Genomic DNA, 18,185 nt, shown 5'->3' with positions numbered 1-18,185 from the left:
AAGCCAACCGAATCCAATCCAAGCCAGCTCGGCTCAAAACAAACTGGCACATTGGCATCGTTGGCATCCAGCGAGCTCGAATAGCGCGTTGAACGATGTGCGGTAGACCTCGAGTCCCGTTTGACATGCACAGCTTTCTCGACATGATCGAGACATTCCCCTTCTTATACGACAAGCGTCACACGAACTTCAAAAACAAGAATCTCAAGCGAGGAGTCTGGGCCGAAATTGGCGACCAGTTCGGTCTCAACGGTGAGTCGAACGCTCCAAGTGTATTCTTTACTCGACTTTGAATTTATATTCCTGAATCTATATTGTTCCCCCTTTTTATTTAGGACCTTTCGGGTCAGGACCAGTGGCTGAGGCTAAATTCAAGAACGCCAGAGACAAGTACACAAGGATCAAGACCGAGATCCGAAGTGCCAAGCGAGGCGACGCCAGCGGAATCATCAGAGTGAAATGGCCTTACTTTGGGCGGTTGCAAAAGATGATAGACCCCGGATTTGCGGGAAGAATGTAAGTTGCTACTGAAAATAATTTTGGATGGTCCCGTGAGCAGGGCAGAACTGACGAGCCATTACGCACAAACCGGCGAGTTGTTGGAAGGAGGTTCCAAAAATCTGTACCTAACTGAACTCTTTTGATTCTTGATACTTCTCTGCGTGCAACCTATTTTTAATTCCGGCCTTTTGGGAAGCTACAGTTGTGCCAGCAGTTTGTTCGACTACTAAACCAAGATTAACACTTTTCATGTTTTTGCTTTTCTGCCATGATGCAGCTTCTCATCACAGAAACAGACTACTTGGAATGAATTGAGTTCACACATTCATAAACTTCTGACATTCCTGTAAGAGGGAGGCAAACTAATAACCAATCAAAGAGTCTATAACTTATTTTTAGTGCTAGATGTTTGATGCACATGTAAAACATAATATAAAAAGCCTGCACCTTGCTGAAAATTGGCCTGGAGATATTGAAACTGGCACGTGATAAACATGAGAGCTGTGACCCTTGCTCAATGCAAGTATTTGTTTTTGCCTGGCTGTATCTGTCTGTACTAGCTTCTCTACTGAAAACAGTGTCACAAGCAAACTACATCGTACGCAAACAATGGACCTTTTTTGAGTAACGAGCGTTGTCTGGGGCGTTGTCTGCAAACTACAATAGAAGAGCAGCCCAACATGCCTTCGCCCATCAAAACACATAGTTGTATCGGTTTTCAGTGCTTTGTATACCCTATACTAACATACTAAAAAACAAAGCGTCAAAATAGACTAAGTACACGTGAATATAGATGCTGACATTGCTGCTATCGCCATTTTCGCAGGGCAGCACGTCTCGGTGTCCTGCAAAAACGGTGACAGCGGGAGTGTATGCATGCGCAGAAGCTTACTGGGAAAAGGTCCGTTGCTTTATTGACATGTCGGGATTCCGCTCGTCAGACGCAGTAAGCATCGTAATCCTTCCAGTGCCAAGTAGAGCCTTCACCGGTCCAATGGTTTAAATGAAACGACGTCAACTGTTCTGTCAAGTCATACTTGTTTGCCATTTCTTCCTCTGAATACCAGCATTGTGCTGCTGCTCTGCGTTTGCTGTCTTCTGGCTGGAAGAAGGAATGGATGATATTTGCTTCACCCCTCGTGTTGGGTGGTAGCTTGTGCCACCTACTGTTTCCGGCAGGATGAAACCGGCGGGGTGCCCCTTTCGGAGGTTCGGCCGTGCGCACGCGCTTGTTGCCTTCCGCTGGGGTGCCCAGAACGCATCTCCAACGAGTGCATTTACCGCGTCCGAAAAAGCTGGTCCCTCGATTTCCGCCCGACGACGGCTTAGAAGCGTCGTGCTGTCGCCATCCGCGATCCCGGCGGTGTCACAGCGGCAGCAGTGGACGAAGCAGATGCCCGTTCCACTGCAGGTCACTTTCCATCTCGATAGTCTAGGGAAACTTCAAAAGTCTCGACGCCTCGATGTCGGCGTCACTCGCGTTTGCTCGCGGTTTCTGCCGGAACTTGTACGCCCAACAGCCTGGATCGCAACGTCCGACGGCATGACACTTTGGCCTTTGCGACGTTGTCTGTTTTTACTTCGGTACCACTCTGGATGCACGGGCGGAGTAGGACTCTAAGCGCACTGGTCGGGGACGCGTTAAGATCACCACGCTTTGGCTGCACATGCACGCTCGAAGCTCGCGAGGTGCCAAAGTGTTACTGGAGGTTGACGCTCTTGCTAGAGGCGGGACGGCAGAAACTCCTTTCCGTCATTCTTGTACTGTAGGTGACTGGAGGATTAGATTTGGATTTCTTTGGCTCCCCTTTGTCGTGGGTGACCGCAGAACTTTGGATTCTAGATCTAGCCATTGAGCCCTTCTGCTACTTCCACTGTCTGGAACGGGAGTTGGGTTTTAGCTAGGGTCCCGTGTTTTCAGAGTTCATTTCTCGTGAAATTCCTGAGATATATTTTTTTTTTTTTAGTTAATTTACGATAGATTCTAGACTCTTCAAATATCGAAGTTTAATTTTGTTCTTGCACACTTTTTCAAAAATCAGTATAGAAAGAAATATTATCCGGATGTAAATGACTTCAATATTACCCGGCCTAAATTCGTAAGAACTTACCTGTATCAAATATATTTCTTTAGCTGAATTAGGGGCTCACACTCTTGTTACAGTGCAATCCACTTATAACGATAATCAGAAAACCCAAAAATTCAATCTTCATAACAGATCATTGTTGTATCTAGACTAGAAACTGATTGTTTCTGGTCTAGGAATGCTATAAACTGATTGTTATAAGTGGTATATTGTTATATGTGGTATCATATTATAAGTGGATTGCACTGTATTAGTAATACTAACTGCCCCACAACAAAACACCGTTGATACTTTAAAATCGCTGAAATCCTTGGCGTAGTCTCTGGAAAGCTTGTTTTCTTCCCATCTCATTCCACCGCTCCACCCTTCGGCTGTGTGGGGTGGAATGGTGAGGTAGAACCTTTAGCTGCTCCCCTCCCTCCTACAATCATAGCTTTCCTTGCTATAAAAACACAACCCAGCCTTCCTCTAAGAACTGAAAACTGAAAACTAGAACAGTGACTTTTCTGGTGATCCAAAATGTCAATAACCCGTTCTCCTGCACAAAACTTGACAAGACAAACGGTGAAGCTCGTTTTGTCAATAGCCCATGATTTGAAAGGAAACAAGCTTATCTGTAAAATACTGTGGTATTTTCTTTTCTCTCACTGTACACCTTTCCAAGAAACACTCGACCCCAGGGGCGAAAAACCGTTTTCGAGCCCAGTTGATCACTAAGTTTGAGACTAGACTCTCACCGGCGTCCCTGCTAACCTTAAGCGAGTGGACTGTGTTTTCAATAGGCGCAGCGTGTGCAGGCACAGGTTTTTTTCTTGTTTTTTTTTCTTGTTTTTTTCCACTGTATTTTGTGTTTCATAGTGTGTGTATTTTCCCGAGGACATTGAGAAAGCATTGTACCACGTTTGAAAAAACAAAAAAGCAAAAAATCTGTAAACTATCTTTGTTGGGTATGCACGCGACAGAACGAATGTGACTGGAAAGTATTGTCCTTTTTTTACGTCAAGTTTTGACGGCACTGCCCGATTAGCCACGTGTCAAACGACAAAGCACTAAGCTATCGAAAATAATTTACAACAGAAGATAGCTAAAAGGCATGCATTTTTCATGCTCACAAAAAATAATGTGTTACCAATGAACAGGACACAGACATACAGTTTAGTAAGTGTTAGGATTCGAGCAATATATTGGACGTACCACACGATGCAGCATTATCTGTTAAGAATTTATTTGAGAAAGATTTCAAATAACACAGTCACAGTCGACAACAGTCACATCTTGACGATCGGACGGAATCCAAGATGACTTTGTTTTGGGGAGAGCTTACTTTTTGCACACCAGTACCAATGCAAAGGAACGGGCACAACCGACTCCAACCTGAACAACTATTTTTGGCTATGACTGAGAAGGACTCTACGTGGATTATCTCTAGGAGGGGGAGAACAATTGTCATTGCTCACAAAATCACGTCGATGGACGTTCGACGTCTCTCTTTTCCTTTGTTTTTCATGAATGTCGAGCAGAAACACGTAAATGGCAGGCACCTACCAGTCCTATTTTTCCCAGTGGAAGATAACACAGAGAGGGTATGCAGCATGCATAAGAAATATAAAGTGGAAACTTTCAAGACGGGCCAGAAAATGATGAATGCAAAAACGCAAAACATAGGTAGAGAATCGTGCTGAGCGGGTTTCCACAGTCCAAGAGAGTGGCAGAAAATTTCTAGCTGATAGAGGACGGAAGAGTCGCACCAGCCGCATCAGCAACATGGCAGCGACCTAGGAGCGTTTTTTTGGAAAGTGTATTGTGGACATTGAAATTTTTAGTTTTTCGGATGGCGCCAAATCAACGAACATTTTACCGCCAAGTGTGTTTTTCGTATTCGATCGGGTTTATCTGTTAACATGGGATCCTAGCATGTCTAATGCACACTGCGGTTGCCAGACTGACATCTGTTATCAGCGTCTCCCCACCAGTGCAGGCTGACTGGTGTTTGAATTTCAGTCACCTGCGAGCATATTCACAAATTTTCGTTGTATGACCTAGTTACTAGCTACTCACTGTTGGCCCGACTTATTTTCTTACCGTGTTTTAATCTTCTCTTTGTTTGTTCTCATGTTTTATATCCCTGTATTGATTGCCAAAATGGTCTTTCAGAATTTTGAAGAACCCCGTGGCCATTGCCACTACGTCCATTGGTGATTCGTCCATTGATGCTGCTGCGCCCACTTCAGCTCCAGTTGTGTGGGTACCCTGTTCACTCATAGTTGATGCAATGTTTGACTGCATCGAAGGGATGCCTAAGTACTGCAAGAAAATGAAGCACAGAGACAAATTTGTTTAAAATGCCACGGTTTATCTTAAATGGTGTCTTTTCATTTCTGTGTTTAAGGGTTTGAACAATACTGTGAAAGTGCCCCGAGTATAATTAGAGAGGCACTGCAGGCAAGTTAGCGTTTCTAGAAATGGTGTCTCGTAAAAAAGGTGTGTTGCAATGCTTTGTCACATTTTTATAGGGAAAAAACCCACGCGTGATTGTAATTTGAGATTTTTTAGGACGGTTAAGGTGCTTAGATTGAGTTTGCGCCATAAAGAGAGAAACTCGGCATTCACTTTAGTGCCACTTTAGCAGTGAGCCTCATTTAGACACCGAAAAAGAAGTTTAAAAACACAAAATGTTGGAGTAAGCTCGCCAGTGCGGATTTCCACATTAGAATGCAAGGCGGGTCTTATGTTGCAACAGGCGTCCAGAGAATGTTAAAATCATATTTATTTCAACTTGTAGCAGTATCGAGGTCTCCGACCCTCTAACAAGCATTGGTGCAAGTGATCTGTGCTTTTTTCTTTTCTTTTTTTTTACAATATCTGTATTTCAGAATTTTGAGAAACGCCGCCATCGCCTCCGTCGCCCCCACCGTGCCGTCTCCGGCCATTCCAACCGTGCCAGCTCCCACCATACCCGCACCGACTCCAACTTTGTGAGTACACGTTATGCCAAAGCAGTTGCAGGGGTGGAACGGCTGCGCCATTTTGGGCCAAATGCATTTGTCTGTGCCACCCTGCGCCATTATGCACCAAATCGCAAAACGTGCACCAAAAAAATTGTATTTTGTCTAGGTTTCGGTTTCTGTCGACTCAATTGGCAACAATGAGCGCGTTTCGATTGGTCGGCCTTGCAATCCTTTGTTCTGTTTATTCTCCCTGTGTATGCCAAATCGGAAGTGCGCAAAAAAACTCGGGGGTCGGATTCCAAGTTCTACACCACCTGCGACTGGATTGTTATTTTTCAACCATAAGCAGTTAAGCAAGTCGGCCGAGGTATGGTCGAGTTAAGCGTCAGATTGCCTGAGGCTCTGCGGCCCAGGATCCAGACGTCAGTCAGTTGAAAACAAATGAGCAAAAGATTCCTTTCAGTACTTCATCTTTAGTAGTTGGAACCGCATTCCCGCAAGATAAATCGTGATTTGATAGAACTAAAAGGCGGTTTGATCCGAAACCTTGCCGGCCAGCAGCTCTCACGCTAGCGGTAGATCTGCTCGGCGTACTTTAACCTTGCTCCTGCTTATCGCTTAGAATACGATAGCTCTGTTAATCGTAGTCTGCTGATTTCGATATTGAGTTGCACAATAGAATGAAATAGAAATTAGTTGCCCTGTTCCACTGCGTAACTGCACGTCCATTGCTTACACTTACTATGTCGAGCATGTGTGGCTTGTGTGATAAGAGGATAAAATAGAAATTTGTTGCCCTGTTCCTCCACACAACTGCACGTCCATTGCCTACACTTATTATGTCGAGCATGTGTGGGTTTTGCGATAAGGAGTACTGGATTGCATGTTGAGCAGCTTAACGCCACTCAGAAAATATCAAAAACACTATCTTCGGAAACATATGGTACTTGCTTTTTGGTTCCCATTAAGGCTCACAAAGTTTAAAGTTTCCACATCTGTTACATGTTATTCCATTTACCTAGGTCTCCAACCACCTATGTTCATCTGGGCTGCTGAGCATAATTGAAATTGCTCCCTTGCTTGTCTAAGATACAAGCTGAAGTGCAATGAAAACTGATCTGAGCTGCTTCCAGTCTGCTCAAAAACAGTTGTTTTCAGCTGCTCCCGTGGCTGCTCCCAAGTAGATTTAATGAGTTCCACCCCCGAGTTGTCAAAATGTTTCTGGACCTCGTCTTGCGGCGCTCGTCTTTGTTGGCGACCCGACAAGTCCGTAAAGTCGCCCTTTCTAGCTATTAGTTCTACCTCGCGGCGGCAGTGCAGGGTTGTTTCATTAATATGAACACTTCTGTTCTCTCCAAAAACTGTCCATGATATGAGTCGGGCGTAATAAGGAGGCGACGTGGGTATTAATGGTGTCTAATTAACGAGACACAACTGTATAAGAGAGTCTGTGACACAAGCATCTTGCTTCGATATCTACTTTTGGTAGACTGGAGTCGCCATAATCCGTTTTACCTTATGATGGACTGCAGTGGACGCCACCAGCCATCCCATCAATCCAGTACCGTGAATGTATCGTGGGATTACGTGCCCCATGGCTCTCCTCGCAAAGACCACGTGACACCCACATGGCATTGTATTGACTTCAATGGTTTGTAGCACCTGTGGCTGTTCATCACAAGGAGAAACCAAAAATGGAAGCTGTGTGTTCAGCGAGTCGAGTCACAGAGATGGGATGCTGGTGTGCTCAGGCGGCTCTCTCCTCCTGCACTATCCATTGTTTTGGGGGAAATTCACGACGCTCGAGGCTGTGCAACAGTGGCTCTCTAGGCGACACTAATGAGAACTGTACTGTTTTCTCGGCAAAGGAAATCGAGACAGTGGTAACGCTACCTTAAAACGTAATAGGGCTTGTCGGAACATGCGCCGCAGTGCAGATCTTGGTATGCCTGTGTGAGCGGACCAGCGTTATGTTCCTCAAATAACGTTTTCCAGCTTTAAAGAAAACAACCTACAAGGTTTTAGTTTTGTTAGCTTTAGCTGAGCTTGGGTTTGGCTTGGGTTTTGCGAACCAGACTTCATAGGGAGCCTCAGAATGGACTGCAATGCCTTGCCAGGAAACATCTTACTTGAACAAGCCAAGTCTCTCACAGATAAATCTTGTTAATGCAAACTGTCTTAATTCAAACTTGCAGATAATTCAGACTAACATGCAGGCCCCATCCTATGCGTCTTTTTGGGGATAATTCAAACTTTGCTTTATTGGCACAAATTTTGAGTCCTCCTCGAGTTTGAAATAATGAGATTGGACTGTAGTGAAATCTCTGCTGCAAATCAGAGACTCTCATAAAGGTTATCATATTGGACGGACGATATGTCCGTGCACTAGACACGTGTGAAAGTTTGTATTCTATATTGTTCGGACCCTTCACAGATGCATACTAGTTTTTGAAATGACTTGTTTTTCAACATTATTCGGTATCGCACAGCACGCCTAGTGTGGTTGTCAAACTGCGTAGCCACATAGGAGATTGATAATATATAGAAGAGTGTTAGGATGCAAAGATTTGCAGAAATTCTTAGAGAGATTCTGGCACAACTTAAAGCAAAAGTAACTTGAAAAAATGCCTAGTTTAGGTTTGCAAATCATGTGAAGCATGGTGCCTCATATGTGCAGAATATAAAAGGGAGCACTTGTCCTCCAGCCAGAGTTTGTCTCTGGACTACACGGCGAGTGTGGCCTCTATTTTGGAAGATACAGTACTTTTTCAAGTTTCTGCAACCAGCTCCTAACGTCATCTCGAGCTAGCATCTTCGGACATGAAATACAGTCCCCCCTTGAAAGCATAGGGGGGTGCTTGGTCCGATTGACTTTCGTGGAGTTTTCCTGCGACGGTTTTATTTCATTGGCATTGTTCTTGATGTGCTCTAAGGTTGTTTGAACGGCACTGTCTCACAGCAGAACATATCCTTTTCTAGTGACCATTGTTTGGAACCACAGCCAGAGCAGGGGACAGCTGTGGAATTCGAAGACAACACGTAAGCTTTCCTTCCCTTCACCAAGATGCTACTGCACTGCAAGTGAATTGCACTGGATAGACATACTTTTGTTAAAACAATGGGTTTTAAGTGCTACCAGATTCCTGGTAGAACAAATATTCTGTAAAAGTTATGACATCCCAGTTTTCTGATATATGTTCTTCAATACATTTTTTAACGTTCATAATTTTGCGAATTGCACAAACACATCTTTTTTTGTTGTGTTGTAGTACCTTTGGAAAACTACCAACATTGGGCTGTCAGTGCTCCTTTCAGGCCATCAGTTGACATAGCCATAGAACTATGCATCTGTCAGTGTATGATATAAAAATTAAATAGTGCAAAGGTTAGACAAAGAACAAAGGACAGAACATGTAGACAGGATAGCGCTTGTCCTGTCTACATGTTCTGTGCTTTGTCTTTTGTCTAAACTTTGCACTATTTAATTTTTATATCATGCATATTCGACTAGCCCACCTAAATACCTTAGTACAATTTCTGTTAGTGTAACTGATTTCATAGGTTGTTGCAGTTTTACAAAATGTATCTCCGATGTATACTGTTCAAAACTTTTTGTTCTTATTTTTTCTAAGTGTAGTATAGTGCCTATATTTTGTATAATGTGTTTTTACTTTATATAACCCCCCCCTCCCCCCCAATCCCTCTACAATAATGCCCTCTGGGTGATGTAGGTACCTGAATTAATAAATAAAGATCATTAAACAGCAAATAAGCAAGTGTATGATAAAATAATTTGTCTGTTCTATAACTATAATCTTTTGTAAGGAATTTTTCAGTACCTGCATATTTATTTGAGCAATATGTGTTTGTATGTATAACTCTGGAAATCAGATGCAATAGCATAATTATTATTTTGAGTTTGCTGAAAATCACAAACTGTAGAACTAGTATGCAAAACTAGGTTATCCTGACCTTAAAGGAAAACTGAAATTGTACTTTGTTAAAAGAGAGCGCTTGTATGATGCTCATTTAGACTTCACATTTGCAAATATAAATTAATTTTCAATTATACAGTCAAATGCCTTTATAACAAAGTCCGCGGGACCTGCGAAATTTTTGGTTATACACGTAACCTTGTTGTATTAGAGCATTGAAAAGTTGATCACGCAAAACTGAATTTGTGCTATCGCATATTAGCATATCGTATAGCAAAAGTTTGTGTGGCACGGGAGCACCAACTGAAAAGACTGGCTATGCCTTCTGATGGTGCGTTGTTGCTCTCAAGACACATGCTTTTTTACATGTGCTCCTTTTCACGTTCACAGTCATATTTTTTCCGCTCGCTTCTGTCCGACGCCTACGAGATAACAAATTGGCGCGGGGTGCGGTGAAATGCTATCTGTAGCATGCAAGCTTTGTTACCCATCACGGCAGTCGAGGCAGACGTGTGGCATGACGGTTGACAAAATGGCACCTTGCGCTGGTCCCAGTTATCTCGTCCGAGTCGGACGGAAGCGACTAAAAAAGACATGGCAGTGAGCACGAAAGAAAGCACATTCTCGAAGCGTGAATCTTGAGAGTGGCCGCACGTCATCAGAAGGGACAATCAGTCCCTTCGGCCGGTGCTCCCTCGTCTCCCAAACGTTTGCTGCCAACTATACGTGCGCTACATTCGAGGTGTTCGAGAAAAAAGTGCAGCACCATATATAGTATAAGCAACATCGGAAACGAGGTTTTGTACATTGACAATGGACTTATCAAAAGGGGGAACGATGGCCGAGTCTGCAAGCGCATTGCAGCTCAGAGCACAGGGTGACGAAAGCTTGCGTTGCAGATTCCAGGCATCCTAAGCTAGATGACCTCTTTATTTTCTTCTAAACGAAAATTGTACCAGCACATTTTTGTGTACTTACCACTGTGTGACACGATTTAAAGACACTGAACTAGTAGCTGTACCACCAGTACCGCCCCTGGCAAAGTTGGTCATCCACAGCCAAGACACTAGACTCTCCTTGCTGCAGACTGATCTCTTGCTGTCCAAACATCCACACAACAAACTTGACTGACTTATCAAAATATTATTCGCAACAATCACTAAACCACCGACATCGCCCCCCGATCACGCAGCGAATGAGGGGTGTTTGCCACTGACTGCGATAACTCGGCCTTTTCTAAACTGGACGGCGGCTTGCGCCGCCTCGCATCATTCGGAAGAGGCTCTCGAAGCGGCTGCATTGCTCTCATAGTAGCTGGGCGCGGCCACCGCAGCAGCTCGGGAGAATTGGCCTCACTTTCAACACACGGCAGATGCAGCGCACGGTACAACAAGGAGCGAGGACGGGGAGAGGCGCACATACGAGGCGACTGAGTCCTTTTTCACATCTGTCCACCACAAAAGGACTCCATATTTTTTGGTGTGGCTCTACCGACTTTGCTCAGATTTTGCCGTCACGGGTAGAGTCACAAGTTACTTTTCCGTCACGGGTAAAGTCACAAGTCACATTTCCTTGACCGCATATTATCGCTCCAAGGCAGAACAGTATGGGACTTGGATCCAGCAAGATTTGGAAGATTGGATCCTGACAGAGATAGGTGCAACGCCCATAAACTTTAAACGGGTGTTTTCGTAGTTTGTTATGAAGGCATTTGACTGTATGTGCAGTGTACAGTAAAACCTCGTTATAACAAAATGGAATATAACAAACTAATGGATATAACAAAGCAATCATAATTCCCCTTGCTTGCTAATAGTGGGAAGAAATGGACAATGGCTATAACAAAATAATGGTTATAACGAAATAATTACGACCGCTCCTTCAACTTTGTTATAGCGAGGTTTTACTGTAGCTGTAAAAGCACTTTCAAAAAAGTGCTGAAGCTTCTCCTTCCATGTGCTCTCATGCGACGAGGAAATCTGAGAGCAAGGAGGGATGTCTACAAAGAAGTTCTCACCATCCTTATGCCTTCCCTTAGCATTCAGCAATCCTTTTATGGTGTACCTTTTGCCTCTGTTGTTCACTTCCCTGTTTGTTAGAGTAGCTGGTTCGTCTTTGCGTTTGCATCCGCATAGTTTGTTTGCCTGCATGGGAATGTTTTGAAACCTCAATTAATTTCCATTCTGGCAGCTCGACAATGACATCCCCGACTGTCGCAAGGTGCACGGCGTTTGAGCACCTTAAGTGTCGGTCTGTGCTGCACACACGCACTTTTTAGTTCTATAGAAATGCCACAGAATGCTGTCCTGCACTATGTATGGGGGCTGACTGAAAAGTAATGGAACTGCTTCTGTTTTTCTTTGCAAGGTGGTAGACGGGCAATATTGCGCCGACGCTTGTGTAGGTAATACCTCCATATGTCTAAGCACCTGCAGTTTGACCATCACAGTCTTTAGCATTCTGTCGCAGCAACGGGCGAAGTCGCCTCATGTGGATTATCATGGCGGAAGACAATGACGTGCTTGTGAGAGTATGGCGGAGGTGCACGATCGAATTTTGCATTTACCTTTAAAGAATGGCAACTTCACCGTGAAACTCTTTATATAGCCCAGGCTTGTTGCACTGTGAATTCTGAGCATTTTTGGTGCTGAATGAAAGAAAAGAAAAAATTCTGAGGACATCTAAGCACTTCTTACGAGTTGTCAATGCGAAAGCATGAATGTCGTTCTTCGCGCCGCAATCGCTTCTGAACCTCCCGACGCGGTGGCAGTTTCTGCCCTTATTGGCGGGGTCCACAGTGCCATGGTGTGTGGGGTGGCGTCCTTAGAACTATGCCGCGTGCCAGCCAATGGGAGGTTGTCCATCAATTTGCTGCTATAACTACATGCTTTGCTCCATGGGAGAGGGGAATTTAGGTGCCGTTTGGCACGGCTTCAAAAGCTGATAACGCCGGTTCGCTCCATGGAACAGTTAATGCTTTCACATTAAAGGGGCACTGACACATCAAAATCTTTTTTTATTATTATTATCCGAAACGATTGAAAACGATGCCGGGACATTACCCTCAAAATTCGAAACTTGGGAATTCAAAATTTCTGAATTAAAAAAAAACAATTTCCAAATGCCGAATTTGAAGTTCCCGCGTGATCCGCGCCAGTGCAGTGAGTCAAATGTTGCGGTCTCCTGCGACTCGACTTTCTTTGGGACCTCCGTTGCCACCGCGGCCCGAAGCGAGGAGGAGGTGACCAGGCGGGATAGAAGGGCGCCGGCACGGGAAAAAACCGGTTTCTTCCCCGACTCGCCGATAAGCCTCTGCTCGAGCGCCGCCAAGTTTTCTGCGGGAGGATACAAATCCAGGAAGCGACATGAAACCGAAATCTGATTTTTGGTATTTCAAAAAGAGGGGTCGTTGTACGTTCGCAGTTGCGTTAAAAAACATGTTGTACGATTGCCGTTATTAAATGTTATAGAAATGTCGCCTACAAAGCTTGTAAATTTCCTGATTTTTGACATCACCGACCAAAAGAAGCAAGGTGGTGAGCACGGGAAATATAAACGCCAAAAATAAAAAAGTGCACGCGCGTAAAAAAAAAATTTTTCGCGATGCGTTTTTTTTTTGCGTGTTTATGTCTATAACTTGCATCGTTTTAGACAATAAAAAATAATACGACCTTTGGGGTGTCAGTGCCTCTTTAAAGAACTGCTCAGAAGGAAGTTCTCTTCATACGACGGAGTGGATGAAGTCGCAGCTGCAATGCCGAGAATCATGTCACAAAACATTCTCTTATATTCTTGGAATTGTTTTTGAAACATTCTAAATAATGTATTGAATGTAAAAAATGCTATCTTAAAAAGAAAAAGAAAAATTATCAGAGCGTGCAGAGTCATTGAATTCAGCGTAAAAAAAATCGCTCTCATTATTTTTCAATTGACTCTCGTATACAGCTGAACCTGGATATATCCAATTCAAAGGGGATCGTAAAGTAGTTTGATATATCAATAATTTGATATACAGAAATATGTTAACTAAAGCTCGAGTTGAAATTTCCTGTCATCTGCTAATACCGAAGGTCGTTACAAACGGGAGCTTACCAGATAGAGCATCCAAGTGCCGCTAAATACAGTAGAGCGTAGTTGGCAGAGACTGCAAACAACGTTCCGCTTATACGCGCATTTGGCCGGGACCTCCACACAGCATAAACGACAAAACACAAAAATAAAAAAAATGAAAAAAAACGAAAAAGCGAGACGCATAAAAAAAAAATGTAAATAAAGTTAAGTAAGCAACAAAAAAAGAAAGCTCACTAAATTCAAGCAACAAAAAAAGAAAGGCAAAAAAAAAAAAAAAGGGGCACAGCAATAACGGCAAAACAAAAAGGCAAACAAAGATAAGGCATTCGAAGTGCAACTGCACGACCGTTGTTGTCAACACACTCGGCTTGCCGAAGACTTTTTTTCTCATTTTAATTTGGGGCTATGGAGTCGCACAGCATCAGCAGTGTTCAGGGAAAGGGCGCAGGCTACCCGTTCTGACAGCAGGCACTCCCTACTCTTCCTACGCGTGCGGGCGTACCCTTCCCTTTGCTTTTGCTATCCTCCACTGTTTTTCTTTTACTGTTCATTGTTTCTCTCTTTCCACAACTGCTCTTTTGCCGCCTATCTTACTGCGTGTATGCTGGCTTGGTGGTCTGCCAGTCCCGCTATGCAAGCAATGTGCCCACCACCGCCACAATCGAATCGCGGGAAAAGCAACGGGCGGCCGGGTTTCGTTCGCTATATCGAGTGTCCCCGCAATGGGAGTTCGAAAGGACAATGCTCTATAGTAATACATGTGTTTTTCAAGAGGATGTTTATACTGTTTGATATAAACAATAATTCTAAATACCTGAATGTGATATAACCGGGCTCGACTGTATGCAGTTGCAAGCATGGCGTCCCAATTGATGCCCCATGCATGCAAGCACATGCAGTGCGTACGCGAATGTAACTTTGTAAGGCACGTAGTGACAGGCGGTGGTAAATGTTTTGGATTTGACATTTCAGCCAACGGCGAGATGCAGCACTGTCTGGCGGTTAGATGCGGATTCCCAGGTTGAAAATACCTCTCCCGCCTTCCGGAGTAATTCAATGTGACTGAAGTAGCAAGTCGCTTTAATCCCATTGTTGGCCGCTCGATGGTTGCCAGTGACGTCGCACAACTTAACTTTTCGCTTTGTTTACTTGCAAATAAAATCTACCTTATATCTCCTCATAGGCTACAGATTTCAAGAAAAGTTTTGCTTTGTGTGTGTTATTATGTTTGTAGATTGTGGGTGGTTCCCCAGACGGTTTCCCCAAACTCGCAAATTTCCTCAGCCATCTCTGTCCCTGTGTAATATTATTTTCTTGTGTGTGTTTAGGCACTAGTAATTTAAAAGATTTGAGCCACCCATTGCATGACAATGACCCAATTACCCCCTAGTTTATGTTAAATATACTTTAGAGGACCTGTACGTTTCTGTGCTGTGTTATGATATCAATAGACCCTGTCCGCCACTGCTTGCTTCCATACTCTAAGTATGTATTGAACTGCGCTGACGCAGGCGAGGACTCGCTAAGTCTTCGCATGCGTCAGCGCTCGGATCTGATCACACACTTCGTGAGCAAGCAATGGAGACCGCCAATGTTGCATGATCGACTTTTAAAAAAGAGTCTATTCTGAGACCAGAAAAGGTTCTCTAGCTGTCAATCAAAAGAGGGAGGTTGTCCATTTATTTAGTTATTTATATTTATTTACCCATGCTCTAGAGACATGCAGTTTCTGCACGCATCTGGAGGCAGCCGAGTAATGTCTGCAGAATCCCCTCGAACGTAGTTCTTTGGTAATCTAACGAAGCTCGCCGGTTCTCAAGTCGGACCCGACCGTTTCCCTCTCTTCAGGTCGAGAGACCCGTACGACGAAACAATGAGGTTTTGCGTCCAGAGCCTGAAGGCGCTGCAGGAGAAGCATGTGGGACGGGAGACGCACACGCACGACAGCGTCCACCTCCACTGCATGCTGCTCGCCTCTCAGATTCGGACATTGACGCCGGAGGAGCAGATCGACGCGCTCCACGAGATCGACCAGGTCGTGTACGGCTACCAGAAGCGTGCAATGCAGAACGGGGCTTCCAGCGACCACACCTATTCATGAGCTAGGGTTTGAACCGGGTCGTTTATAGTCTGTTGCAAGATGAAAGCAGGGCAAGCTGCTCTTTCTCTGCTCCTGGCGACCAGAGAGGTTTTTTCGGAGGAGCTCATCCCATGTTTCTTTGACTATACTATATATTAATCTTGACCTCTTTCTCGGTTTCTTTATGTTCGTTGCTCGAGCAAAGCCATATGCAGTGTACAGGTCATTTCATACCATCTATTTATGTATTTTTTTAGTAATCTGAGGGATGAATGTGTGTAATATACAAATGGCATCTACTCTGTTCGATCTTTCTTAGGTCGTAAAGGGCCCGTTTTCTGCGAATGTTCGACGCCGTCTGTCGGCGGATCAGGAAGCGTCTTTGTAGACCTTCTAAAATTCTTTAACCGGCCATTGCGCCTGCACCGCTCTTTCAAACAAGGGTAGGAAAAAATTACTGCGTGGTGCGATTGCAACACTGGGCTGTCCGAGGCTCCGCTTTGTTGCTGACTGTCAATGACGTCCTATAAGTGCCGCCAAAAATGGCAGACAGCCACGTCTGCTAATACTACTACGCATGCACATGGTGCAACCCTGGAAAAGGCCCGTTGTACCGGTCCGAATCTTTTGTCTGGTAACAATTTCTATTTCAGTCAATTTTTCTTTTATTTAGCTACCTGAGAATGTTGTAGCGAGCTTGAAAGGAAAACTTGGTTCTCCGATCTTTGAGGCAGGCGTGCTGGCGAGGCACGTTACTTCCGAGCTCCCTTCAAAGTTGTCGGCCGGTATGTTCGCATATTGTGAATGTTCCCGGTATTAATTTTTCTTTGAGTGTGTGTAGTGTTATTTGAAGAGGCAATAAAACTTTGATGCCACTAGAAATTTCTCTAACCAAGTTTGTGTCTCGTCTTTATGTTAGTGCACTTGGCACACCTGTTACCAGCTCCCACAGTGTCCCTTAAAAATATTTAGGGTTATTTTTTCACCGCAAAAATATGTATCGCTGAACTTTGCCCAAGTCTCTGCTCAGTTGTTGCGCTAGCAGTTCGAACCTGACGCCAAAATTTCAGAACTAACCGCCGTCTTATTTGAAAGTGATGAGCGGTTTTATGGAAATTTCAATGGGAAAAGTGGGGCCCATTCTCAAAACTGGTGTTAATCGGCTCCGTGCATTCAAGGGGTCGGTCAGAAAGTTGCATGACTTTTAAATAAGATAACTGTTGGTTGTGAAACTTTGGAATCTAGTTCAGACCCCTTGCGCTACATTTGAGCAGGGAATGAGTGCTCGGCAACGCATAGTTTCTTTTTACGCTGAAAAAAAGACAAACTTTTTGAAGGACCCACTGTACACTGTGTGATGCAGTTGTTCCAAACACGACATCTCTTTTTTTCTGCGTTTTGAACAGACTGAGCATTCACTGGCACTAAAGGGTCACTAAAGTGCTCCTTGAGATCCTCGTTTTATTGTCCTAACTCAATCTACGAGCTCTAAGCATCATAAAAAATTTGAAATTACATTTATGTGTGGCCGATTTGCATATTAAAAATGTGATAAAAGATCTTGACACCTACCGTTGGCTCAGAACGACAGACGGTGCTACCGAACCATCTGTCTGAATCAACCGTCGTTCGACCATCTGAATATGGTCGAACGACGGTTGGTGCTCGTCGGCCACTCGCGAACAATGGGTACGTGTGTGGACGGGCAGCCGACCAGTTCAACTCGTCCACGTAAGAACCCATTGCTCGCTAGTGGCTTACAAGACCTCCGTTGTTCTACCATACTCAGCAAAGTTCGGTGGCGCCATCAGTCGTTTTCCATCAACGGTAAATGTCGGCGGTTTTTTATCACTTTTTTAATATGCAAATCAACTGCGCACAAATGTAATTTCGGGTTTTGTTAGGATGCTTAGAGCTCGTTGATTGAGTTATGACCTTAAAACGAGGATCTCAAAATGTACTTTAGTGCCCTTTTGAGCTTTGCCACTTTGGTCACGGCCCTGAATGAGGACTTTCCTTCAGCACCCCCCCCCCAACTCCCCTTCCCCGAAATCCAGCCAACACTATAAAATAGGTACACATGCATCCTCACCCCCTCCCCGACTCCGCACCTCAATTCATGGACATCCCAGCCGCCTCAGCCCCCGAAAAACTTCCTGGCCACGCTGCTGGTCACGTCGTATGATTTACAAGAAAAAGAAAGGCTTCTGCATAGGGCAAGCCCAGTAGTGTCAGTAGGAACAGACGATTCTATTGATATCAACAGGGTTCAAGATTGTCTAAATTGATTAAAATCTAGGCAAGAACAAGCTCATATTTTCTTTCGAGTGACTATGACGCTAGATTTTGTTGCCTCCATTGAGTTACGGTGACCTGCTAGATTAAAATCCCAAAACATTGAGCTTTTTTTACAGCGAAGCTGTTAAGGGCTAGTTCCCCCAGGATCGTGTCCGGTACCAAACAAATGTCGACACCTGTGGTCGATACAACACTCTGGTTGCCGCTCTCGCTCACAGATGGCGGTAGCTGTCCACAGTGTTGTGTTTGCCGGTCGTCTGCTTGC

General features: G+C 44.3%; 1 protein-coding gene across 1 annotated transcript; it reads left to right on the top strand.

Moving 5' to 3' along the window:
- Positions 1-19: 19 nt before the first annotated feature.
- LOC8039339 lies at positions 20-16,517 on the top strand. Its single transcript, XM_029985358.3, has 6 exons — positions 20-252; positions 336-516; positions 4,743-4,829; positions 5,462-5,563; positions 8,516-8,575; positions 15,391-16,517. Exons 1-6 carry the CDS (start codon positions 96-98, stop codon positions 15,641-15,643), a joined length of 840 nt encoding a protein of 279 aa, XP_029841218.2. The 5' UTR covers positions 20-95; the 3' UTR covers positions 15,644-16,517.
- Positions 16,518-18,185: the final 1,668 nt, after the last annotated feature.

This window comes from Ixodes scapularis, unplaced genomic scaffold (genome assembly GCF_016920785.2).
Source record: "Ixodes scapularis isolate PalLabHiFi unplaced genomic scaffold, ASM1692078v2 PGA_scaffold10__122_contigs__length_95168666, whole genome shotgun sequence".
Lineage (NCBI taxonomy): Eukaryota > Metazoa > Arthropoda > Arachnida > Ixodida > Ixodidae > Ixodes > Ixodes scapularis.
This window is presented reverse-complemented; position numbering and strand designations above follow the sequence as displayed.